The 25,906-nt window shown below is 46.9% G+C and overlaps 1 protein-coding gene across 1 annotated transcript; it reads right to left on the bottom strand.

Moving 5' to 3' along the window:
* Positions 1-3,507: 3,507 nt before the first annotated feature.
* LOC137361670 (probable G-protein coupled receptor 139) lies at positions 3,508-19,691 on the bottom strand. The gene is made up of 3 exons (XM_068026375.1): positions 19,676-19,691; positions 18,539-18,814; positions 3,508-4,406 (listed from the first exon to the last, which is right to left on the bottom strand). Exons 1-3 carry the CDS (start codon positions 19,689-19,691, stop codon positions 3,508-3,510), a joined length of 1,191 nt encoding a protein of 396 aa, XP_067882476.1.
* Between the last annotated feature and the right edge of the window lie 6,215 nt (positions 19,692-25,906).

Here is a 25,906-nt window from a genome sequence, read left to right on the forward strand (position 1 = left end):
AGTTCCTCACCCCGCTGGAGCACCGTCTCCCCACCCCCTTCCCAGATGCGAATCCTTGCCCCATGCTCCTGTGTTACATATCGTGAGCTACAGTTACCACTCCACCAAGCTCCTGTACCACCCCGCCCCCGAAATTCCCTGCACAACCAGGCATTCCAGGCCACTCTACCTCCACCCATTCTTTCCCCATTATCCGATCACCTGGCCTCTCTCTGGAACGCGTTTGCCACTCTCCGAGCTCTTGCATCCTCCCATGAGCTCATATCCAGATGTTCTCCAGCTCATGTTCAGCTCCACTGAGCCCCTCCCCTTCCCTATGATCTCATGTCCCCAGGATCCTTGTTCCCCTCCCTTAAATTCCTGCCCTGTTCCCCCTCCATCAAACATCTGACCCACTCAGGATCCTGTCCATCACCACCACCCCCACCCCCCCCCCGAGTTCACTTCACCCATTTACCCGACCTCCCGTCTGCCACAGCACAAGCTACTGCCACCAAGAGCAGTGCTCCTGCCCCCTCCCGCCCAGCAGCTGTACTCCTCCAGCCGATCACTTATTCATCCTTCCTGGGCAATTTGAGGCCCATCAGATTCCCCACCCCCACTCGCCCTCAGCGCCCATCGTCCCCCACAATGCTGTCCTGGAATATTCTCGCTGACTCTGCCTCACTTACCTCTCGTCCAGGGCTCAAGTGCTGGGACAGATCCCACCTTACTGTAGAACTGGCAGTTTCCGCCACTTCTGGTGGCACAGCTAATTTCCAGAATCTGTTGCCCTCATATTGACTAGCAGATCTGAAGACAGGATATTTGCAAAGGGACGGGTATCCTGGTGCCTGGAACTTCGTGCCTGAAAGCCATTGAATCTTGCCATGGAGGAACGCTGGAGCGGGGTTGCTTTTCTGTGAAGCGCCGGGAGCTAGCTGGCATGTCTAAATCAAGCCCATGGTTTCATAACTGCACCAAAGCTGGCCATTCAGCCCATCGAATTCATGCAGGCTTTCTGTAGAGAAATCCAGTCAGTCCCATTCCCCAATTTATCCCAGTATCCGTGCAAGTATATTTCTCTCAAAGGCCCATCTAATTTCCATTCAAATTTATTGAACGTCTCTGATTCCAACAACCTCGTAGGCAGCCAGTTCCAGCTCATTACGACCAGCTGAAAAGAAGTTCTTCTTCACATCCCCCACCCCCCGCATCTCATAACAAAATCCTTAAACCTGCATCCCGTAGTTCTTGTAATATCAACTAACAGGAGTATTTTTTTCTTGTCTACCCTATCCGAACCTGTCAGAATGTTATGCACCATTATTAAGACTCCTCTCAATCTTCTTTGCTCGAAGGAGAATAACACGAACTTCTCCAACCTAATCTTGTAGCTGTAATCTCTCAGCCCATGAACCATTTTGGTATACCTCCACTGCGTCTTCTGAAAGGGCTTACATCCTTGCTAAAGTGTGGTATTTGAAACTGTGCACAATACTCCAGTGTTGGCCAAATCGGAGGCTTTGTAAAGTATCAGCTGACCATCCTGCTTTGGCGCTAATTACTCAAACCTATGTAGCCATAGATCACATATGCGTTGCCAACTATTCTCTCAATATGTCCTGCCTCCTTTGAACATCTTTACTCACGAACCTCCTGGTTATTCTGTCACTTTACACTCTTTAAAACTTTGCCATTTCCTATGTATTCCCTCTCCCTACCCCTTTTGTGAAAATGCATCATCTCAGATTTATCTGTATTGACTTCCCTCTGCCACATCTCTTCCCATTCTGCTATCCTAGTTATCTTCTGTTGCAGTTGATTGATATCGTCCTCATTGTCTGGAACACTTCCACTTGGGTACCATCAGCATTTTTAAAAATTGTACTCCCTTACATTATCTAAGTCATTTTTTTGTGTATCAAAAAAGCAGTGACACTGTTCCTGAATTTTGGGCAACACCTCTGTCTACTATCCTCCATTCTGAAAAGCAACCATTCGTTACAATTTGTTGTTCTATGTCCTGAATTTCATTCATTTATCTAAGCTGATATTGAACCTTCCATTCCAGGAGCCTTAATTTTATTACCCAGCCTTTTATGTGGAAATTTCTCAAATACTTTCTCAAAATCCATATTGACAACATCCATTGCTTTCCCTTCATTAACCTTCTTTGTTACTGCAATAAAACTAAATTAGTCAAGCACATTAGTCTTTCTTTTACAAATGTGTGCTCCTTCTCCATAATTAAGTCAGAGCTTTCCAATTGCCTGCTGATCTTTACCCTGCTTTTTGTTCCTAAAACCTTACCCACCATAAGTGTTAAACTGACTGTCCTGTCGTTCCGAGGAATGCCCTTGCATCCTTTCGCCATTGCTCATCTAAAACTTATTTGCCATGATCTCTCTTACCTAAATGATCATCCACAGCGACCTCGTCCATTCCACAGCAGCATATCTACCAATGCCCCATTCCCACATCGACTGCGGGCATATAGGTCAAGGAAGTTCTCCTGAACATATTTCAGAAATTACTCCCCCAACCCCCACCTTTCCCTTTACTCTAACATTATCCCAATCGATATTTTCCCAATCGATATTTGGTTAACAAAATTTACTCAACATCACCACTCTATAGATTTTGCAGATCCATTTTGATTTGTTTCTTTATGTTTCTTTCATTATTTGTAGGTCTACAGAATACCACTAATTGCGGAATCATGATATCTTTGCTTCTCAACTCTATTCTAAATGATTCTGCTTTTCACCCTCAATTATATCCTTTATTTTTAACAGTACAATGTGTTCTCTTGTCAGTACTGCCACACCATCTCCCTTCTTCCTTCCCGATATTAGCTGAACGCATTGTACTCTTGAATGTTAAGTGCCGAGATCAGACAATTTTTAAGCCACATTTTCTTTATTGCAACTTCGTCATATCCTCATTCAGCAATGTGTGCTTGTAGCTCAAGACTAATATTCAATTGCATAGGTGAAAGATTAAACTGGTCCTTTTATGATTACTATGACGGTCAGTGAGGGACGTTTCATGTCGGGGTGCCCTCGCAGTCTTGGACCTGCCTCAGCAGCACCGAGGTCTCCCACCACGCTGCCCAGGTTCCAGAGTTACTGGCCCTCTGATTGTGCTGAAATATTCTAAAGCCTTCCCTCTGCCCTTAATTGGATGTCGAACATAGAGCGACAAATTAGGAGGCTGCCTCCTGGAGATTCCTCCGCCAGTGCCTATGACTGCAAGTGGGACTTGAGACCCCTATTTCGTCCTGGTGTCGGGGTCCCAAAGCCTGCGTGAAAAACCAGTCAAGCAATTCAAGCACAGATAACGAGAAAGATAGATGGACCTTACTCTTTTTAGTATTAATTGTGAGATGTTCGTGGAATTTATCTGTGTGACTTGATTCTGTTATTTTCTGACTTCACACCAGGAAGGAACTTTATCCCGAGGGATAGATTCCTTTGAAATGAAGCTTCATTTAGTTTTCATGTTGGGAATTCTTAATTCTTCTCATCATTTCATGAATTTTATAATTAGATTAAAAGGGTGTTTCACCACATTCTTCAACTTTTCCCTGAACTTAGTCTGTGTCACCACATAAATGCACGTATTTGTGCAGCAACTCAAGAGCTGGAACATGAATCCTATTTCTTGTACAAAAAATGGTAGATATACCGACCTAAAGCCCAACCAATACATTTTGTTCCATACGGAAAACACCATAAACAATGACCATAACAGTATGAAATTCCCTGAGATAACAAACAGTAAAATGATGGATTTCCTTCGGCTCTCAATCTCCGAATCCCTGGGAGTTCCTACACTCCTCTGAGCCCGGAGTCTCTTCCGGGCTCTGCTGGTCACTAATATGTGCCTGACGGTGAAACCATTGAGCAACAGAATCAAAAAAAATGGAACGCAAGGGGTTAGAATGTAATGAAGGAACTCGATTGCTGTCCAGGTATGAGAAAACAGAACATGACCTGTTATCTCACAAAAGTAGGGGTAGTTAATTAGCCAATAACGATCTATTAACGTAAAATACCAGAAAATGTTCTTTAAACAGCTCAGCAAAGTCACTGTTCCCAGAACCACAGACGCCGTTTTCTTCAGGCAGTATTTACTTTTCAGCTTTTGGCAACAAATGGCCACTAATCGATCAAAGATGAAAGTGACGGTGAACCAGACAGAACAGTCTGTGGCTGCATGAAGAAGGACAGCGTGGATATCGCAAAGGGGAATATCTCGCAGGAAATAAAAATGTTCCTGATACAGAATCGGAATATGCCGCAATATCAAGTCGAGAATAATGACCAGTAGATCCGCCACTGCCATGGCCATCAGGTAGCCAGTGACACATTCAGAAAGATCACACTTTCCCCGATACAGGATCACAATCGTGACTAAGTTAGCTGTGGGGGAGAGGAATAAACAGGGAAATTATACACCAGACTAGGAGCAACGTTACCAATTTGATCGTGTACAGATTGAGATTTGCAAATCTATTACTGTGGCAAATGATGTATTGAAATGATTGTACCTGGGAAGGTTTTGTGATATGGTGGAAGGCAGAAACATGAAATGACAAAAGGATGGTACGAAATTGCTGAACTCAATGTTGATCATTATCCTCCCCTCCCCTCCCTCCATTCCCTGCCTCGTTGAAAATACTGCTACATATCTGAGCACCCCCAGTTCTGCCAAAGCATCACCAACACGAAAAAAATAAGTAGATTTCTCTCTCTACAGATACTAGAGACCCACTGAATATTTCCAACACCTTCTGTATTTATTTCAGATTAGCAGCTTCCGCAGTACTTTGTTCTTTTATCGAAAGTTAAGTGTTGGACTGACTGAGAGATTCCCTCACCTGTAACAGGCAGCATGGAAATCAGTTATGTTGAAACAATGATAGAAAATTAGTTCACTGAAACATCAATGAAGCAAATAATCCCAAACTTCAATAAGTTACCAGTAAACACGGAAAATTACTATCATGTTGCGAGAAAAAAAAAAGGCTTGAAGGTGTTCAGGTGATGCATGTTACCACATAAAGTGATAGATCTAAATTGTTGCACTTTTGACAAGGTTTTCTGAAGAGAGAGGGTTTAAGTTAAATAATAATGACTGCATTGGGAAATGGAGAGAAAAAGAAGGATTTTGAGTTGTAATCAGGAATGGAATGAGAAGTAAATGAAACAATAGTATTAAGGTAATCGTGGTTAATGACATCCCTATAACACATCAGCAACCTTGGAGGCATTAATGAGGTCAGTAACAAACGTCTGGTGGTCTTATATCAACATTGGCGTGATTGGCTATTTGCTTGGACTGGCAGTATGTATGTTGTGATTTCCCCAGGTTCGGTACTCAGATCACTGTTTCTAATACACTAGCAGAATACCACAAAATATTTGTGTTGGAATTAGCATTATTATTTCGTGAATTTTTTATATCCACATACCATTCATTCTATTCTTTTCATATCTTCCCTGCCCTGCCAGACTAATCCCATCCCTTCCATCCATCTCTTTTCATCCACATCACATCCCCAACCAAACAATCCTTTACATACACCTCTCCATTTTTCTAAAAAAAATTCATATCATGTGATGTGAGCGTCGCTGGCCAGGCCAGCATTTATTGCCCATCCCTAATTTCCCATGAGAAGGTAGTGGTGAGCTGCCTTCTTCAACCACTGCCGTCCATGTGAGGTAGGTATACCCACAGTGCTATTTGGAAGGGAGTTCCAGGATTTTTACACAGAGTGACAGTGAAGGAACGTTGATATAGTTCCAAGTCAGGGTGGTGTGTGGCTTGTAGGGGAACCTGCAGGTTGTGGTGCTCCTCCGCATCTACTGCACTTGTACCTCTCGGTGGTAGAGTGCGCGGGTTTGGAAGCTGATGCCTCAGTAGCCTCAATGCGTTGCCGCAATGCATCTTGTAGATGGTACACACCGCTGTCACTGTGCACCGGTGCTGGAGGGAGTGAATGTTAGTGGATGGGGTGCCAATCAAGCGGGCTGCTTTGGCCTGGATGGTGTCGAGCTTCTTGAGTGTTGTTGAAACTGCACCCATCCAGGCAAGTGGAGAGAATTGCATCGCACTCCTGACCTGTGCCTTGCAGATATATTCGACAGGTTTTGGGGTGTCAGGAGGTGAGTTACTCACCGTAGGATTTCTGGCCTCTGACCTGCTCTTGCAGCTGCGCTATTTATATGGCTACTTCAGTTCCGTTTCTGGTCAATGGTAACCCCTAGGATGTTGATAGTGGGGGTTTCAGCGATCGTAGTGCCATTGAATGTCAAGGGGAGATGGATGATTCTCCTTTGTTGGAGATAGTCGTTGCCTGGCACTTGTGTGGCACAAATGCTACTTGACACTTATCAACCCAAGCCTGGATACTGTCGAGGTATCTGAGGAGTCACGAATGGTGCTGAACATTGTGCAATCATAAGCGAACCTTCCCACTTCTGACCTTATGATTGAAGGATGGTCGTTGATGAAGCAGCTGAAGATGGTTGGGCCAAGGACACTGCATTGAGGAACTCATGCAGTGTTGTCCTGGAGCTGAGATGATTGACCTCCGGGAACAACAACCATCTTCCTTTGTGCTAGTTATGATTCCAACCAGCTGAGAGTTTCCCCCGATTCCCATTGACTCCAGTTTTGCTCGGGCTCCTTGATGCCATACTCGGTCAAACGCTGCCTTGATTTCAAGGAGAGTCACTGTCACATCACCTCTTGACTTCAGTTGTTGTGTTTTTCTTTGAACCAAGGCTGTAATGAGGTGAAGAACTGAGTGGCCCTGGCAGATCCTAAACTGAGCGTCACTGAGCAGTTTTTTGCTAAGCAAGTGTCGCTTGATAGCACTGTTGATGACACCTTCCATCACTTTACTGTTGATTGAGTGTAGACTGGTGGAATGGTAATTGACTGGGTTGGAACTGTCCTACTTTATATGTCAAGGACATACCCGGACAATATTTCACATTTCTGGTTGGATTCCAGTGTTGTAGTTGTACTGGACCAGCTTGGCTAGGGATGCGGCAAGTTCTGGAGCACAGGTCTTCAGTACTATTGCTGGAAGGCTGTCAGGGCAGTATCCAGTGCCTTCAGTCATTCCTTGATATCATGCGGAGATAATCAAATTGGCTGTAGACAGGCATCTGTGATGTTAGGGACTTCAGGGGGAGGCCATTTTGGATCATCCACTCAGCACTTCTGGCTGAAGATGGCTGCAAATACTTCAGCCTTATCTTTCGCACTGATGTGCTGGGCTCCCCCATCATTGAGGTTGTGGATAAATGTGGCGCCACCTCATCCTCTTATTTGTTAAATTGTCCATCACCATCCAATATTGGATGTGGCAGGACTGCATAGCTTCGATTTGATCAGTTGGTCGTGGGATCGGTTAGCTCTATCTATCACATTCTTCTTTTGCTGTTTGGCGTTCAATAGTCCTGTGGTGGTGATACCGAGCCAATCTTCGTGATGGACAGTGAACTCCCCCACCCAGCGTACATTCTGCATCCTTGCCACCCTCAGTTCAACATGGAGGAGTACTGATTTATCAGCTGATGGTTTGGGGGCGGGGCGGGGGGAGGTGCAGCAGTAGGTGGCAATCTGCAGAATGTTTCACTGCCCATGTTTGACATGATGCTATGAGGTCCGGAATCAATGTTGATGACTCCCAGGGCAACACTCGCCTATTCTATACCAAGTGTCGCCACCTTTGCCCTTTCGGTTGGACAGGACATATCCAGGGATGGTAATGTTCGTGTCTGGGGCATTGTCTGTAAGTTATGATTCGATGAGTATGACTATGTCAGGCTTTTGCTTGTCTGCTCTGTGGGATAGCTCTCCCTATTTTAGTGCAAGCCCCCAGATGTTAGTAAAGAGGACTTTGCAGAGTCGACAGGGATGTGTTTGACATTGTCACTTCCGGTGCCTAGGTCGATGCCGGGTGGTCCGTCCAGTTTCATTCCTTAGCGTACTTTTAGCGGTTAGGTACAACTGAACGGCTTGCTATGCCTTTGCAGAGGGCATTTTAAGAGTCAACCACGTTCCATCCATTCCCTGCCATCTCATTCCTATGCTATGCATCTTCCCAATCTATCATTGTCAAGAGCTGTCAGTGGGAGGACAGAGCCGAATAACTGAGGCCAGGCAGCAGTAAGATCAAGGGATCATAGCCCAGTAACCAGGACTGGGGATGAGAGAGAGCGGGAGCACGGAAAACAAGCCAGGGAGCAATAGGAACTGAGGCCCCAAGCACTGCAACTAAGGCCAGGGACCGGCAACAGCCTGTACCCAGTAACCGAGGCCAGGGTGCAGCAAACAGTTCAGCCCAATAACCGTAGTCGGGGAGCAGCGAGCACCCGGGTTGAGAATCCAGGAGCAAAGGCTGTGAACAGCGAAGACAGGAGCCAGAGACCAGAAAATTACGCTGGGCATCAGCAGGAGATGGGATGTGGAGCTCTGTAACCAGGCCTACGGAGCTGCAAGAGCACAAGCACAGTCACTTACTCCATGGAGAATTGAAAGCCTGGGAGCAGTTCACAGTAGCAGAAGCTGGGACGCAGTGAGCGGTGGGTGCTTGAGCCAATTAACCAACAGTAGGGGGCAGGGAGATCTGCAGCCCAGTAAGTGACACCGGGGTGCAGTAAAAGTTGTGGGCCAATAAGCGAGGATGGGGAGAAGCGAGAGCTGGAGTCCAGGAAATTAAGCTGGGGAATTGTCAGGGCGAGGCAGTGCAGTGCACGAATCGACAACGGGGAGAGGCAGGAGCCAGGTACAAGTAAACATGGCTGGAGAGCCACTGGAGCCGAAGGAGAATAAATGAGGTCAGGGAAAAGCAAGAGCTTGGTGCCAGAGTGCACAAACAGAGGTCAGGAAGAAATAAACAGAGAGAGTGTGCGGGGTGGGTGGGAGGTGGTGGTGTTAGTAGCACAGTAATGGAGGCCAGAGAACTGTTTTCAGACACAGCACAGTAAACGAGTCTGGGGAGCTGCGAGGGCTGGGGGGCAGAGTACAGTAACCAAGATAGGAGAACTGGGAATAACCGTAACTCAGTCAATGAGTTCAGGGACCAATGAGAGCCGCAGCCCAGAAGCCAAGGCCAGCAAGCAGCATGAGCTCAGGGCTGGAGCTGAGCAAATTAGTCTGGGAATACTGAGAGCCAAAGCACAGTAACTAAAGCGAGGGAGAGCTGAGAGGCTGTGGTAAGTAGCCAAGGTCGGGGAACAGTGAGAGCAATTTCCGGAGCCCAGATTCAAGCCCAGGGAGAAGTGAAAGCTGGATCCCAGTAACTGAGATTGGAGAGCATCTAAAGTCAGTTGCCCAACCCCAGTAACTGAAGAAGGGGTGCATATAAAGCCAGAGTTCAGTACCAAGGGAAGGATGCAAGAAGAGCCTGAGCCCAGTAACTGAGGCCGTGGTGCAACGAGGCTGGAAATCGTAGCCCAGAAACGGTGGCCGTGCTGAAGTTAGGTAGCACAACATATGTAACCAATGCTGGGCAGCAACGAAGGTCAGAGCTCCATAACTGAGGCAAGGGTGCAAGAAGAGCTGGAGCCCTGTAACCGAGGCCAGGGAGCAGGGGGAACTTAGGGCTAGAGCTTATTATCATGGCAAAGATGTGTGAGTGCTAGAGCTAGTTATACAAGGATATGGAGCAGCAGGAAATGGAGCCCGGTGAAGTTCGCCAGTGTGCAGCAAAAGCATTGGGCTGGAGTCCATTAACTTTGTCTAGCAAACAGTACAATCAGGTTACCATCGCACAGCAACTGAGGTCGGGGAGCAGCGAGAGCTGTTGCCCATTAACCACAGCTGAACAGCAGCCAGAGCCTGGGCTTTGGACTGAGAAAATGAATTTTGTTGGGGAGTAGCAGCAGCTAGGGACTTGATCCTTGTAACCAGGATTGGGGAACAGCAACAGTCTGTGTTCAATGGCCAGTTACCAAGACCAGGGAGCTGAAGAGAAAGGGGTCAGTATCCAACGTCTGTATGCAGGATTAGCATGGGGACAGAAACCAATAATGAGATATGGGCATAGCAAGAACAGGGGTCCACAGTCAGGTAGCGGAGGGCAGGGAGCAGCGAGAGCCAGAACCTAATAGCAAGGTCAGGGAGCAGCAAATGCAGAGTCCATCAAGTTAAGCTGCCGAGTGGTGAGAGGCGGTGATGAGTAACCAAGATTGGGAAGCAGCGCTGCTGGTGAGTGGAAGCTAGTAAACAAGGATGAGGAGCAACAAGAGCCAGAGCCCACTAATGGAGGCCAGGGTTTAATCAGAGCTGGAGCCCTGGTAACTGATCTGAGGTTGCCACGAGATCAGGAACCCAGTATCAGATACTATGCAGCAGCAAGAGCATCAGGTCATAGCACATAAACATGGCGCGGGGGGCCGTGATAGCCCACGACCATAACGCCATAACAAAGGTCAGCGAGTAGTGAAAGATGTTGCTCAGCTTATGCGACAGGGAGTAGCTTTCAGTAAAAGCCAGAGCACAGCATCTGAAGGCCAGTGGCTAGGGAGGGCCAGAAACATAGAAAAAAGGAGCAGGAATAGGCCATTCGGTCCTTCGAGCCTGCACCGCCATTCAGTACGATCATGGCTGATCATCCAAACTCAGTACCCTATTCTCACTTTCTCCCCGGATCCCTTGATCCGTTTAGCCCTAAGTACTATATCTAACTGGTTCTTGAATAAATATAATGATTTGGCCTCAACTGTTTCCTGTGGTAGAGAATACAACAGGTTCACCACTCACTGGGTGAAGAAATCCCTCCTCACCTCAGTCCTAAATGGCTTACACTTTATCCTTAGAGTGTGGCCCCTGGTCCAGGACTCCCTCGCCATCGGGAACATCCTTCTTGCATCTAGTCTGTCCAGTCCTGTTAGAATGTTGTAGGTTCTATGAGATTCCCTCTCATTCTTCTAAACTCTAGCAAATGCAAGCCTAACCGACAACAATCTCTCTCCATACGTCAGTCCTGCCATTCCAGGAATCAGTGTGGTGAACTTTCACTGCACTCCCTCCAGAGCAAGAACATCCTTCCTTTGCTAATGAGACCAAAACTGCACACAATACTCCGGATGTGGTCTCACCAAGGCCTTTTATAATTGCAGCAAGACATCCTTGCTCCTGTACTCAAATCCTCTCGCTATGAAGGCCAAAATACCATTTGCCTTCTTAACTACCTGCGGTACCTGCATGCTTACTTTTAGCGACTGGTGCTCAAGGACACACAGGTCTCGCTGCACCTCTCCCTTTCCCAATCTACCGCCGTTCTGCCTTTCTTGTTTTGCCGCCAAACTGAATAACCTCACATTTATCCACAGTATACTGAATCTACCATGTATTGGCCCACTCACTCAACCTGTCCAAATCCCACTGGAGTTTTTCTGCATCTTCCTCACAGATCACACTCCCAGGCAGCTTTGTGTCGTCCGAAAACTTGGTTATATTACATTTAATACCCTCATGAATATCATTAATATATATTGCGAATAGCTGGGGTCCTAGCACTGATTTACTCCACTAGTCACTGCCTGCCACTCGGAAAAAAGACCCGTTTATTCCTACTCTTTGTTTCCTGTCTGCCAACCAGCTCTCTATCCATGTCAGTACCTTACCTCCACTTCCATGTGCTTTAATGTTTCATGCTGATCTCTTATGTGGGACCTTATTGAAAGCATTCTGAAAGTCCAAATACACCACATCCACTGGTTCTCCCTGATCTATTCTGCTATAGTCCTCGGATCCATCCTCAAACAATTCCAGTAGATTCGTTAAGCATGATTTTCCTTTCATAAATACATGTTGAATTTGTCCGATCCTGTCATTGTTTCCCAAATGTACTGCTGTTACATATTTTATAATGGGTACTAGCATTTTCCTCACTACGGATGTCAGGCAAACCGGTTTATAATTCATTGTTTTCTATCTACCTCCCTTTTTTGATAGTGCCCTACAATCCGTTGGAACTGTTCCAATGTCATAAAATTTTGAAAAATGACCACCAATGCATCTACTATTTTCCGTGCCACTTCCTTAAGTACCCTGGGATGTAGATTATCAGGCCCTGGGGATTTATCGGCCATCAATCCCATCAATTTCCCGAACGCCATTTCCCTACTCATGCTGATTTCATACATTTCCTCCTTCTCACTAGACCCTATATTCCCCAACATTTCTGGGAGGTAATTTGTGCCCTCCTCTGTGAAGACAAAACCAAATTATGTCTTTAACTGGTCTGCCATTTCTTTGTTCCCCATTATAAATTCCCCCGTTTCTGACCATAAGGGACCCACATTTGTCTTCACTAATTTATTTCTCTTCCCATATCTCTCATCAGATACCAAGGCCAGGGAGCAGTAAAGTCTGGGTCTGGCGACTAATTACTGAGACCAGGGAACCATGAGAGATGAAGACCAGTAACTGATGGCAGGGAGCAGCCAAAGTTGGAAGCCAGAGCTGAGTAACCGAGGACAGTGAGCAACCAGAGCTGGGAGCCAGAGCCCGGTAACTGAAGCCGAGTAGCAGCTAGAACTGGAATCCAGAAGCCAGTAGCCAAGGTAAGGGAACATTTCTTGCTCAGGACTGGAGCTGATCAACGGAGGCCAGGGAGATCCAGGAGCATCAGGCCATAGCATAATAGTTGAATTCAGAGAGAGGAGACCCGGCATCCATAGACCAAGGGCAGGGAGCATTGAATGATGGAGCCTGGTATCTATCGCTGGCACACAGCAAGACATTGGAATCATATCCTCTCAACTGAGGGCAAATGGCAGTGAAAGGCAGCAGACCATGGCCCAGTGACCGAGGCCAGGGAGAAGCAAGGGCCAGAGACAGTTACAAAGGCTAGAGAGTAGCAAGAAACGAAGCACAATAATAGAGACCAGGGAGAGATTGGTGCCGAGGCCAGAGACAAGTAAGCGAAATCAGTGTGTAGCGAGAGCTGGAGCCCAGTGAGCAAGTCAAGTGAGCAGCGTGAACCAGAGCCTGAGGCTGGGGGGCCGTGAAAGCTTGGGAGCAGTAAATCACACAGTGGATTGATGAGAGCTGAAGGCCTGTAATTGAGGTCAGGGGGCAGAGTGAACAGGAACCCAGCAACTGAGACGTTGGAGAATTGACATGTGGCATCCAGAGCATAATGTTCGAGTTTGGCGAGCAGTGAGAGCTGGAACTTAATAGCCAAAACGGGGTGAAGTCTGTTGAAAGGAGCGAAATATGCTTAAATCCATGTTTTGATTAAAGTAGGTGTCAATATATTTAAATTCATGTTCGGATTGGTAAGAGTGTAAAATATCTTTAAAGTATTTTTTGACAAGATTTGTATTGAAAAGATCGGTGTGTGAGAAGATTTAAAGATGTTTTCTTCAAAGGTTGTTAATGAACGGCTAAGTTGTTCTTTACTGTTTCAAAAGCGGGCTGAAATGGCGCCAGAAAGTCTGGGGAGAGTCAAAAACGGCAATCAAATCAAGCCAGGTAAGGTAAATTGAATGAGAATTGTATCAGTTCAGGAAGGAGAATCAGGTGCAGAGCTAAAGAGTATGCAAAGACTGGGACTTAGGCAGCTCTGAAAATGAAGATATAAAAGCAGTGATCTCAAGGCGACAGTTCGCACAGGCGTAGGCAGACCGCATTGGAACAACACCCAGGAGAAGAAGAACCCAGAAGAAGAACACACACAGAAGAAGAAACCAGGGCAGAAGAAGTTACCAGTGTCGGACTGAAGAAAACATCACCTATGTTCAGGCAACTTCGAGGAGCAAGGATAGAAAGCAGCTTGTCTACTGTCGTTCAGTATTATGTTTATGAATTTACCTTCTATATTCTGATGACTTGCTGCATCAAACCCATCGTCAGTTGTCCTTTGATCTTGACCAAGAACTCGTCAAATATCAGGGACCATACAAGTGAGAGCTGGAGACCAGTCACCAAAGGCAGAAAACTGTGAGAGCCGGAGCCAAGTAACTGAGACCCGGGAGCAATGAAATCTAGGAACCAGTAAGCAATGCCATGGAGCAGTGGGAACTGGGAGTCAAAAACCGAGGTCAGGGAGCAGCATGGCCAGAGCCCAGTTACTGAGGCCGAGCAGCAGTAATAGTGGGGGCCAGTAATCGAAGCTGAGGAGCTGCGCGAGTCGGGGTCCAGAGCCCAATACTGACACTGAGGAGCAGCGAGAGCTGGTGCCCAGTAACAAAGGCAAAAGAGCAATGAAAGCCCGAGATCAGTAACTGAGACCTGGGAGCAGCCAGAGATGGGAGCTGGCGCTGAGTAACCGATTCCATGGAGCAGTGAGAGTGAGGAAAAGAACCCTGTAACCGAGGCCGGGTAGCAGTGAGTCAGAGCCAGAGCCTAGTCACCGAGTGCAGGGAGCAGCAAGAGCTGGGGCCGAAAGCCCACTAACTGGCGCAAGGCAGCAGCGAAGCCGAGGGCCGGACCCCAGTAACGGAGGCCAGTAAACAGTGGGAGCTGGGTGCCAGAGCCCAGTAACCAAGGCCATGTAGCAGTGAGAGCTGGAGCTCAGAATCCTAGGCTGAGAGGCAGAGTGAGCTGTATCCCAGCAACAGAGGTGGAGGAGTTGTGACAGTCAGGGCCTAGTAGCCAAAGTCAGAAGCAGCGTATACCGGAGTCAAGTAACCAGGGCCATAGAGCAGCGTGAAGAGGCTGCTGGATTTCAGCAGCCGTGACCAAACAGCAGCAAGAGCTGAAGCCCAGTAACCGCATCTGGGGTGCAGTGAGATCTGCGGGCTAAATTCGAGAAATCGAGGCCAGGAACCTGTGACAGCCGGAGTCAGTTACCACGGCCACAAGGCCTGGGTGCAACCAAAGAAAAAGTCCAGTAATTGAGGATGGGGAATGGTGAGATGTGTTGGCTTGTAATTGAGGCCCCAGCACAGCAAGAGCCAGATCGCAACCAACGAGTTCGAGGAGCAGGGAGAGCTTAGATTAGAGATACAGCACTGAAACAGGCCCTTCGGCCCACCGAGTCTGTGCCGACCATCAACCACCCATTTATACTAATCCTACACTAATCCCATATTCCTACCAAGCATCCCCACCTGTCCCTATATTTCCCTACCACCTACCTATACTAGTGACAATTTATAATGGCCAATTTACCTATCAACCTGCAAGTCGTTTGGCTTGTGGGAGGAAACCGGAGCACCCGGAGAAAACCCACGCAGACACAGGGAGAACTTGCAAACTCCACACAGGCAGTACCCAGAATCGAACCCGGGTCCCTGGAGCTGTGAGGCTGCAGTGCTAACCACTGCGCCACTGTGCCGCCCTGGTAGCCGTAGACCAGGATCTTAAGCTGAGCAGCAATGTGAGCCAGAACCCAGTACCTGAGGCCAGTAAGCAGGTTGCAGAGGCCAGAGATAGCTGATCAAGGCTGAATGCAGCAGGAAACAGAGCTCTGCATCTGAGGCCAGGGGGCGCTGAGAAAGAGATCTAAGTATCCGCTGTCAGGGATCAGTCAGAGACAAAGTTCAGTAACTCAGGCTGGCGTGTAGTTAGAGTCGAAGACCTGTAATTGAGTTTGGGAAGTGTTGAAAAGTGTTGGCCGGTAAGTGGAGGCCGGGGAGCAGAAAGAGACGAACCTCAGTAAATAAAGCCACAAGGCCTGGGAGGAACCAAAGAAAAAGCCCAGTAATTGAGAATGGGGAATGGTGAGATATGTTGACGTGTAACTGAGACCCCGGAACAGCAAGAGCCAGATCCTAGTCAACGAGGTCAAGGAACAGGGAGAGCTATTAGCTATAGTCCAGGAGAGAGAGAGGACAGAAGACCAGACAGAGAGAGAGAAAGAGATCATAAGAACAGAGAGAGAGAAAGGAGTGCTCGGAGCGTGTCCCAGATTGTGCTAGGATTGTTCAAGAGAGTGATAGGTTTCCAAGGGCCTCCTTGGGAACCCAGAGTGTACTGTTGGTCCCCAGGTGTTATCGACAGATGCCCCGAATGTGATACTGCTGCCCAAACATGTGCTAGCGGTTGAAAGATTTGTTGTAGAGTGTCAATATTTATTAGGGGTGCCCAAGATCGGGCAAAGGTGGCCTAAATGTGTGCATGCTGTGCCCATGGTGTACTCATGTACGCAAGACAGAGCTAGGGCATGACATCATGTGCTAGGTGTGACCACATACTTGAAAGTGTTGCCCAAAAGTGTGATGGGGTGCCTAAATGTGTAATGGGGTGTGCCCAGGAGTGTTCCAGTGCTTCACGAGTGTGCACGACTGTGGTAGGGGTGCCAAAGAGTATTCGGAGGTGCTCAAAACTTTACAAAGGGACGGCAAAAGTGTTGCCCAAGAGTGTGATAGGAGAGAGCAAGTGTGTGCTAGGGGTAAAGAAAAGTTTGATAGGGGTCCCCAAGTGTTTCCTGGGTGACCAATCATGTCCTAGGGGATGGCAAATGTGTGCTAGTGTATCTAAGTGCCTAAATGGTGTGCCCAACAGTGCGATAGCTTGCCCACTTAAGTGCCCAGAATGTTTTAGTAGTGAGCAGTTGTGTGATAAGGGCGTTTATGAGCATCTTAGGGATGCACAAGAGCTATCTAGGTATGCCCAAGGGTGTACTCGGCGATGACAAGTGCGTGGCAGTAGTGTCCAGGAGTGTGATGAGGGTGTTATAGAATGTCAAGAGCGTTCTACAGGTTCCCAATAGTGTGTTTGAGTGAGCAAGTGTCTGCTAGGCGTGCTCAAAAGCATGTCAGTCATGGCCAAGAGTGTGTTAGTGGATGGGAAGAGGGTAATAGGTGTGTCCATTAGCGTGCTGGGGTGACCAAAAGTGTTCAAGGTGTGCCAAATTGGATGCTTGAGGTAGCCAAGTGGGTGCAAGTTGTGCCTAGATTATAGTAGGTTAGCCCATTAATCAAGGCTAGGGTACAACGGGAGCTGCACCTCAGAAATGAGGCTGGTGGGTGTGAATACAGGAGCCAGAACCGTGTAACCGAGGCCTGGGAGCAATGAGAGCTGGAGCCCAGAAACTAGGACCAGTGAGCAGCGAGAACTGTACCCAGGAAGTGAGAACAGCAAACAGCGAGAGCCTGTGGCTGGAGCCAAGTAACCAAGACAAGGAACCAACGAGGGTCAGAGCCCTGTAATCAAGACTGGGGAGAAGGGACAGCTGAGCCCAGAAACTGGGGCTTGTTACAAAGACAAGGTCGGGGGTTGGAGGGTGTGGTGGGGGTAGGGAGACGGCAGCGAGAGCCATGGCCGGAACCCAGTAACCAAGATAAAGTACAATGAGTGGCAAAGGCTGAAGCGCAGTAAATGAGGCTGGGGAGCACCAAGGGTCAGAGACCAATAACTGAGGCTGCTGAGCAGCGAGAGCTGATCCCACAAACGGAGACAGAGCCAAGCAACCAAGATCAGGGCCCAGAGAGAGCTAGAACTCTATAACGTAGGCTGTCGCATATTGAGAGCCAGGGACCAGAGCACACTAATCAAGGCGGTGCAGCAATGAGGGAATAAAGCTGAAACCCAGTCCCTGAGGCTGGGGAGCAGTGAGCGCCAGGGCACTGGAACTGACGCCGGGGATCACCTAAAGCAAGAACACAGAAACCGATTCTGGAGAGCAGATAGAACAGGACCGCAGTGTCTGAGGCTGGAGAACAGTGTGAGCTGGAGCCTAGTAACAGACAGCAACAAGTGGTGAGAGCTGATGGCTCGTAAGCAATGTCAGGGACTAACAAGAGCCCAGCATGGAGCACCACCGGGACACTCTGTAAGTGGCTGGCAGCATGTCCCACACCAGTTTATGTTTTATGAGCTGCATAGCATCGCCACCGGTGACTTTAAGGAGGACAAAATTGCACCCAGTAAGGTACACAGAGGTAAATCACATCACTTTAAGACGGGAATTCGATAAATACTTAATGTGGACATGCTGCACGAATATAGGAGATGAATGGTGGAATGGTGGATTGAGGCATGAAGGGATTTGAACATTGAAGAATATTGAAATCAAGACATTGCCAGACTCTACGCCATTGTAGGTCAGTGAGCACAGGGAAGATGAATAAATGGGATTTTGCTGTGAGTTCGAATATGGGTAGCAGAGTTGTTTATGAATGTTTATAACTGGGAGACTGGTCAGGGCAGCATCGTAAATTTAATCTCTGGATTTAATAAGGCATGGATAAGAGTTATGCAGTGACGGCTTGAGAGAACGGACGATATAACGGAGGTGTTTGTAGGCAGGATTAGTAATAGAGAAGATATGTGGTCGAGACAGAGCTCAGCATCATACGAATCACCAATGTTTCAAACAGACTCGTTCAGCCTCAGTTATTGGCCTCAGAGAGGGATAGTGTCACAAACAGAGTGTGTGAACGGGATTGAAGAGAATGCCTTCCAACTTCCCAATACATAAACAACAAAAGCAGTAATGCAATGAATTGTCGTTAATAGCTGGACATCGAGACGTAACAGCGATACCAACAATAGAAAAAATGAAAGAGGACGTTACACGATCAGTAATATAGTTCGGAATGATTTATAGCAGAAATGGCTGAATGGAGAGACTTACCAGGGACACCAACAATAGCGAGGCAAGGATAATAAATTGTTTGAATAACACGAAGTGCGTAGTAGATTCGAAGATCTAATGTAAGCCAATCATAATCTGCAGAAAGAAAATCAACCCAAGTGAATAAACTCCTGCCTGTTGTAACATTCAAATCTATTCTAAACAAATTCTGATCCATTGTTGTAACATTCCAATCTATTGTGCTCGCATTCAGATCCATTCTCTCCCTCTGTCCTGAGCCACTGATCCCCGTTAGTGCTGGAGCTGGTTCTTCTGCTGACAATATGAGATAACAAATTGAATGGCAACCCTTTATAATATAAGAGGGAAAGCCTCCAGTGACACAATTAGCAGCCTTGGAGATTGGCATTAATTGCAGTCAGTAAACAAACAGCTTTTGTTAACCTCTTCCAGTCCAACAGATTCTGTACCACAATAAAGGAGATTAACCCTGTCCGGATTGTATGTATGAGGGTCGCTGAGGTGAAGAATCCAAGAAATAGTGGAGGTGATGGCCATCATTTTTTCAATTCTGTTTGCATTGGGAGGCGTGTTGGAGGACTGGAGAATTGAAAATGCTACAGCTTGTTAATAAAAGGAGAAAGGGATAAACCCTGCATGTACAGGCCAGTCAGGCTAAGTTCAGTGGTGGGGGAATTTTGACCATAATATATTTGTTGCTTTGAAAAAACACGGGTTTATAAATGACAACCAGCACGGACTTGTTAAAGGCAAACCGGATCTTACAATCTTGATTGAGTTATTTATTTAAGTAATGAAGAGGATTAATTAGGTTCGTACCGTTGAAGTTATGTATATGGACTTTCAAAGGCTTTGGCCAAATCCTATTTTATAGACATGTGAGGAAACTGAAACCAATGGATCAAAAGTCAGTGAGAAAAATCAATTGTTTATTGACCAGAATCTTGGTCAAAAAGGTAACATTTAAATAGTGTCTTAAAGGAGGGAAGCGAAGTAGATAGGAGGAGACGTTTAGGGAGGGAATTCCATAGCATAGTGCCGAAGCAGTTGAAAGCATATGCATCATTGGTGGAGCGATTAAAACCGGGAAATTCAGGAGGTCGGATTTAGCGGAGCACAGACGTCGCCTCGAAATTTAGGACTGGAAGAGATTACGGAAGTAGGAAGGCATGAGGCCGTGGGGACATTTGGCAACTTGATTAGTATTTGAAAATTGAGGTGCTCGTTAGCTGCGAGACAGTGTAGTTCAGTGAAAACATGGGAAATCTCTGCATGGCATTTTTTGCGAGTTCGGTCACTGCCAGCAGTCGTTTCGATGAACGCAAGTTTACAGAGAGCAGAAAGTAGGAGACTGGCAAGCAGTTTGATCGTTTCGCCAAGTATGGAGGTAACTAAGTCATGAAAGAGAGGATTAGCAGCTGAACAGCTGAGGTGTGGTGGGTCGGGTGGTTGGTTGCTAATGGGCGAAATTATGAGATGGAAATATGTGGCCTTAGTGATGGCGTGAATATGTCATTCATTTCTGATATCGGGGAAAAGCATGATACATTGTTTGTAAACAGTATGGTTCAGCCTCAGCAAGACGCCAGGGAGAGGTATTGAGTCGGTAGTTGAAGAACAGAGATTGTGGCAGAGATCAGGAACAATGGCTTTATTCTCTCCAATGCTTAACCAAAGAGCTCAATCAAGATCGTAAGATGCGGTTTGCTTTTAACAAGTCCATGCTGGCTTTCATGTATAAACCCGTGTTTTTTCAAAGCAACAAATATATTATGCTCAAAGTTCCCCCACCACTGAAGTTAGACTGACTGGCCTGTATATGCAAGGTTTGTCCCTCTCTCCTTTTATAAACAAGCTGTAGCATTTTCAATCCTCCAGTCCTCCGACACGCCTCCCAATGCAAACAGAATTGAAAAAATGATGGCCATCACCTCCACTATTTCTAGGATTCGTCCCCTTAGCGACCCTCATACATACCATCTGGACATTTAATTGGTGGGAATTTCTGCTTAGCAGCTGCTCTATGTTGGATAGGCAGTCTGATGATGTAGCGACAATGGAGGGATCGGGACGGCTTGTGGTGAGCTGGGTGTCATCAGCGTACATATAGAAATTAATGTTTCATCTTCAGATAATGTCACCAAGGGACAGCATATAGATGGGAAATGGGAGGGGGAGTTCAAGGAAAGATGCATGGTAGGCACCAGCGATAACGATGTCGGAGATGGAAAAAGATACATTGCAGTTGCTTATCTGGCGACAGGTAGAGAGATCAGAATGGAACCAGACGAAAGCAGTCCCACCCAGCTGCATGGCAGTGGAAAAGCGCAGCAGGAGAGGGTGTTATCAACTGAGTTAAAGGCTGCAAACAGGTTGAGAGAGACAAAGATAAATAGTTTGCTTTTGTCACAGACACATAGGATGCCTTTTTTTTAACAATATTATCGACCTGCACAGCCACCTTCAAAGATGTATCCGCTGTGCAGATCAAGAACAAAGAACAAAGAACAAAGATAATTACAGCACAGGAACAGGCCCTTCGGCCCTCCAAGCCTGCGCCAATCCAGTTCCTCTCTCTAAACATGTCGCCTATTTTCTAAGGTTCTGTATCTCTTTTCTTCCTGCCCATTCATGTATCTGTCTAGATACATCTTAAAAGACTCCATCGTGCCCGCATCTACCACCTCCGCTGGCAATGCGTTCCAGGTGCCCACCACCCTCTGTGTAAAGAACTTTCCACGCATATCCCCCCTAAACATTTCCCCTTTCACTTTGAACTCGTGTCCTCTAGTAATTGAAACCCCCACTCTGGGAAAAAGCCTCTTGCTATCCACCCTGTCTATACCTCTCATGATTTTGTACACCTCAATCAGGTCCCCCCTCAACCTCTGTCTTTCTAATGAAAATAATCCTAATCTGCTCAACCTCTCTTCATAGCTAGCGCCCTCCATACCAGGCAACATCCTGGTGAACCTCCTCTGCACCCTCTCCAAAGCATCCACATCCTTTTGATAATGTGGCGACCAGAACTGTACGCAGTATTCCAAATGTGGCCGAACCAAAGTCCTATACAACTGTAACATGACCTGCCAAATCTTGTACTCAATACCCCGTCCGATGAAGGAAAGCATGCCGTATGCCTTCTTGACCACTCTATTTACCTGCGTTGCCACCTTCAGGGAACAGTGGACCTGAACACCCAAATCTCTCTGGACATCAATTTTCCCCAGGACATTTCCATTTACTGTATAGTTCACTCTTGAATTGGATCTTCCAAAATGCATCACCTCGCATTTGCCCTGATTGAACTCCATCTGCCATTTCTCTGCCCAACTCTCCAATCTATCTATATTCTGCTGTATTCTCTGACAGTCCCCTTCACTATCTGCTACTCCACCAATCTTAGTGTCGTCTGCAAACTTGCTAATCAGTCCACCTATACTTTCCTCCAAATCATTAATGTATATCACAAACAACAGTGGTCCCTGCACGGATCCCTGTGGAACACCACTGGTCACACGTCTCCATTTTGAGAAACTCCCTTCTACTGCTACTCTCTGTCTCCTGTTGCCCAGCCAGTTCTTTATCCATCTAGCTGGTACACCTTGGACCCCAAGCGCCTTCACTTTCTCCATCAGCCTGCCATGGGGAACCTTATCAAACGCCTTACTGAAGTCCATGTCTATGACATCGACAGCCCTTCCCTCATCAATCAACTTTGTCACTTCCTCAAAGAATTCTATTAAGTTGGTAAGACATGACCTTCCCTGCACAAAACCATGTTGCCTATCACTGATGAGCCCATTTTCTTCCAAATGGGAATACATCCTATGCCTCAGTATCTTCTCCAGCAGCTTCCCTACCACTGACGTCAGGCTCACCGGTCTATAATTACCTGGATTATCCCTGCTACCCTTCTTAAACAAGGGGACAACATTAGCAATTCTCCAGTCCTCCGGGACCTCACCCATGTTTAAGGATGCTGCAAAGATATCTGTTAAGGCCCCAGCTATTTCCTCTCTCGCTTCCCTCAGTAACCTGGGATAGATCCCATCCGGACCTGGGGACTAGTCCACCTTAATACCCTTTAGAATACCCAACACTTCCTCCCTCCTTATGCCGACTTGACCTAGAGTAATCAAACATCTGTTCCTAACCTCAACATCCGTCATGTCCCTCTCCTCGGTGAATACCGATGCAAAGTACTCGTTTAGAATCTCACCCATTTTCTCTGAGTCCAAGCATAACATTCCTCCTTTGTCCTTTAGTGGGCCAATCCTTTCTCTAGTTACCCTCTTTCTCCTTATATATGAATAAAAGGCTTTGGGATTTTCCTTAACCCTGTTTGCTAAAGATATTTCATGACCCCTTTTAGCCCTCTTAATTCCTCGTTTCAGATTGGTCCTACATTCCCAATATTCTTTCAAAGCTTCGTCTTTCATCAGCCGCCTAGACCTTATGTATGCTTCCTTTTTGCTCTTAGCTAGTCTCAGAATTTCACCTGTCATCCATGGTTCCCTAATCTTGCCATTTCTATCCCTCATTTTCACAGGAACATGTCTCTCCTGCGCGCTAATCAACCTCTCTTTGAAAGCCTCCCACATATCACATGTGGATTTACCTTCAAACAGCTGCTCCCAATCTACATTTCCCAGCTCCTGCCGATTTTTGTACAGTTGGTCTTCCCCCAATTTAGCACTCTTCCTTTAGGACCACTCTCGTCTTTGTCCATGAGTATTTTAAAGCTTACGGAATTGTGATCACTATTCCCAAAGTAGTCCCCTACTGAAACTTCAACAACCTGGCCGGGCTCATTCCCCAACACCAGGTCCAGTATGGCCCCTTCCCGAGTTGGACTATTTACATACTGCTCTAGAAAACCCTCCTGGATGCTCCTTACAAATTCTGCTCCATCTGGACCTCTAACACTAAGCGAATCCCAGTCAATGTTGGGAAAATTAAAATCTCCTATCACCACCACCCTGTTGCTCCTACATCTTTCCATAATCTGTTTACATATTTGTACCTCTATCTCACGCTCGCTGTTGGGAGGCCTGTAGTACAGCCCCAACATTGTTACCGCACCCTTCCTATTTCTGAGTTCTGTCCATATTGCCTCACTGCTCGAGTCCTCCATAGTGCCCTCCTTTAGCACAGCTGTGATATCCTCTTTGACCAGTAATGCAACTCCTCCACCCCTTTTACCTCCCTCTCTATCCCGCCTGAAGCATCGATATCCTGGGATATTTAGTTGCCAATCATGCCCTTCCCTCAACCAAGTCTCAGTAAAAGCAATAACATCATACTCCCAGGTACTAATCCAAGCCCTAAGTTCATCTGCCTTACCTACTACACTTCTTGCATTAAAACAAATGCACCTCAGACCACCAGTCCCTTTATATTCATCATCTGCTCCCTGCCTGCTCTTCCCCTTAGTCACCCTGACTTCATTATCTAGTTCCTTACAGGCTTTTGTTACTACCTCCTTACTGTCAACTGACCTCAATTGGTTCCCATCCCCCTGCCACATTAGTTTAAACCCTCCCCAACAGCGTTAGCAAAAGCACCTCCAAGGACATTGGTTCCAGTCCGGCCCAGGTGTAGACCGTCCAATTTGTAATAGTCCCACCTCCCACAGAACCGGTCCCAATGTCCCAAACATCTGAACCCCTCCTTCCTGCACCATCTCTCAAGCCACGCATTCATCCTGACTATTCTTTCATTTTTACTCTGACTATCACGTGGCACTGCTGGTAATCCTGAGATTACTACCTCTGAGGTCCTACTTTTTAACTTGGCTCCGAACTCCCTAAACTCTGCTTGTAGGACCTCATCCCGTTTGGTACCTATATCATTAGTGCCTATGTGCACAATGACAACTGGCTGTTCACCCTCCCCCCTTTAGAATGTTCTGCAGCCGATCTGAGACGTCCCTGACCCGTGCACCTGGGAGGCAACATACCATTCGGGAGCCTCGTTTTCGACCACAGAACCGCCTATCTACTCCCCTTACAATCGAATCCCCTACGACTATAGCCCTTCCACTCTTTTTCCCGCCCTGCTGAACAGCAGAGCCAGCCACGGTGCCATGGACCTGGCTACTGCTGCCTTCCCCTGGTGAGCCATCTCCCTCAACAGTATCCAAAACGGTATACTTGTTTTGGAGGGAGATGACCGCAGGGGACTCCTGCGCTGCCTTCCTGCTCTTTCTCTGCCTTTTGGTCACCCATTCCCTTTCTCCCTCAGCAATCCTAATCTGCGGTGTGACCAATTCACTAAACGTGCTATCCACGACCTCCTCAGCATCGCGCATGCTCCAAAGTGAGTCCATCCGCAGCTCGAGAGCCGTCATGCGGTCTAACAAGAGCTGCAGCTGGACACACTTCCTGCACGTGAAGGAGTCAGGGTCATCAGCCATGTCCCTGAGCTCCCACATTGAGCAAGAGGAGCATGATACGGGTCTGAGATCTCCTGCCATTTTTAATCTTAAGTTTAAACTTAGTTAAATGAAAAAGGAACGAAAAGTTTTTACCAATCACGATAAAACCAGAGAAATCGAAAAAGCCTTACCTTATAAACACCCCACCGAGTCCTTTTTATTTGGTTAGAGGAGGAGGGCGGGTGGGATACACGACAAGTGTGGTGTCTCGGGTTCAGAAACCGCCCAAATATATAGAGTTTTACTTACCCAGCAGCCCCCTGGCCGCCGCCGAAAAACAAAAGGAAATTAAATTTACTTTCAAACTGACTTTCCCAGCTGCTCACTCGCTCACACTCTGCTCCCGAAAAAGCTGCTGCACTGAAAGGAAAGTTATTTTAAACCGCCCAAATATATAGTGTTTTACTTACCCAGCAGCCCCCTGGCCTCCGCCGAAAAACAAAAGGAAATTAAATTTACTTTCAAACTGACTTTCCCAGCTGCTCACTCGCTCACACTCGGCTCCCGAAAAAGCTGCTGCGCTGAAAGGAAAGTTATTTTAAACCGCCCAAATATATAGTGTTTTACTTACCCAGCAGCCCCCTGGCCTCCGCCGAAAAACAAAAGGAAATTAAATTTACTTTCAAACTGACTTTCCCAGCTGCTCACTCGCTCACACTCTGCTCCCGAAAAAGCTGCTTCACTGAAAGGAATGTTATTTTAAACCGCCCAAATATATAGTGTTTTACTTACCCAGCAGCCCCCTGGCCTCCGCCGAAAAACAAAAGGAAATTAAATTTACTTTCAAACTGACTTTCCCAGCTGCTCACTCGCTCACACTCTGCTCCCGAAAAAGCTGCTGCACTGAAAGGAAAGTTATTTTAAACCGCCCAAATATATAGTGTTTTACTTACCCAGCAGCCCCCTGGCCTCCGCCGAAAAACAAAAGGAAATTAAATTTACTTTCA

This window comes from Heterodontus francisci, unplaced genomic scaffold, assembly GCF_036365525.1.
Source record: "Heterodontus francisci isolate sHetFra1 unplaced genomic scaffold, sHetFra1.hap1 HAP1_SCAFFOLD_91, whole genome shotgun sequence".
Classification (NCBI taxonomy): domain Eukaryota; kingdom Metazoa; phylum Chordata; class Chondrichthyes; order Heterodontiformes; family Heterodontidae; genus Heterodontus; species Heterodontus francisci.

What these genes read in the sequence shown, in the direction of transcription:
- LOC137361670 (XM_068026375.1), bottom strand. An exon ending in CGCTATTGTTGGTGTCCCTG is followed by an intron (nt 4,407 to 18,538) that starts GTAAGTCTCTCC and finishes TCTCCCCCACAG; the next exon opens with CTAACTTAGTCACGATTGTG.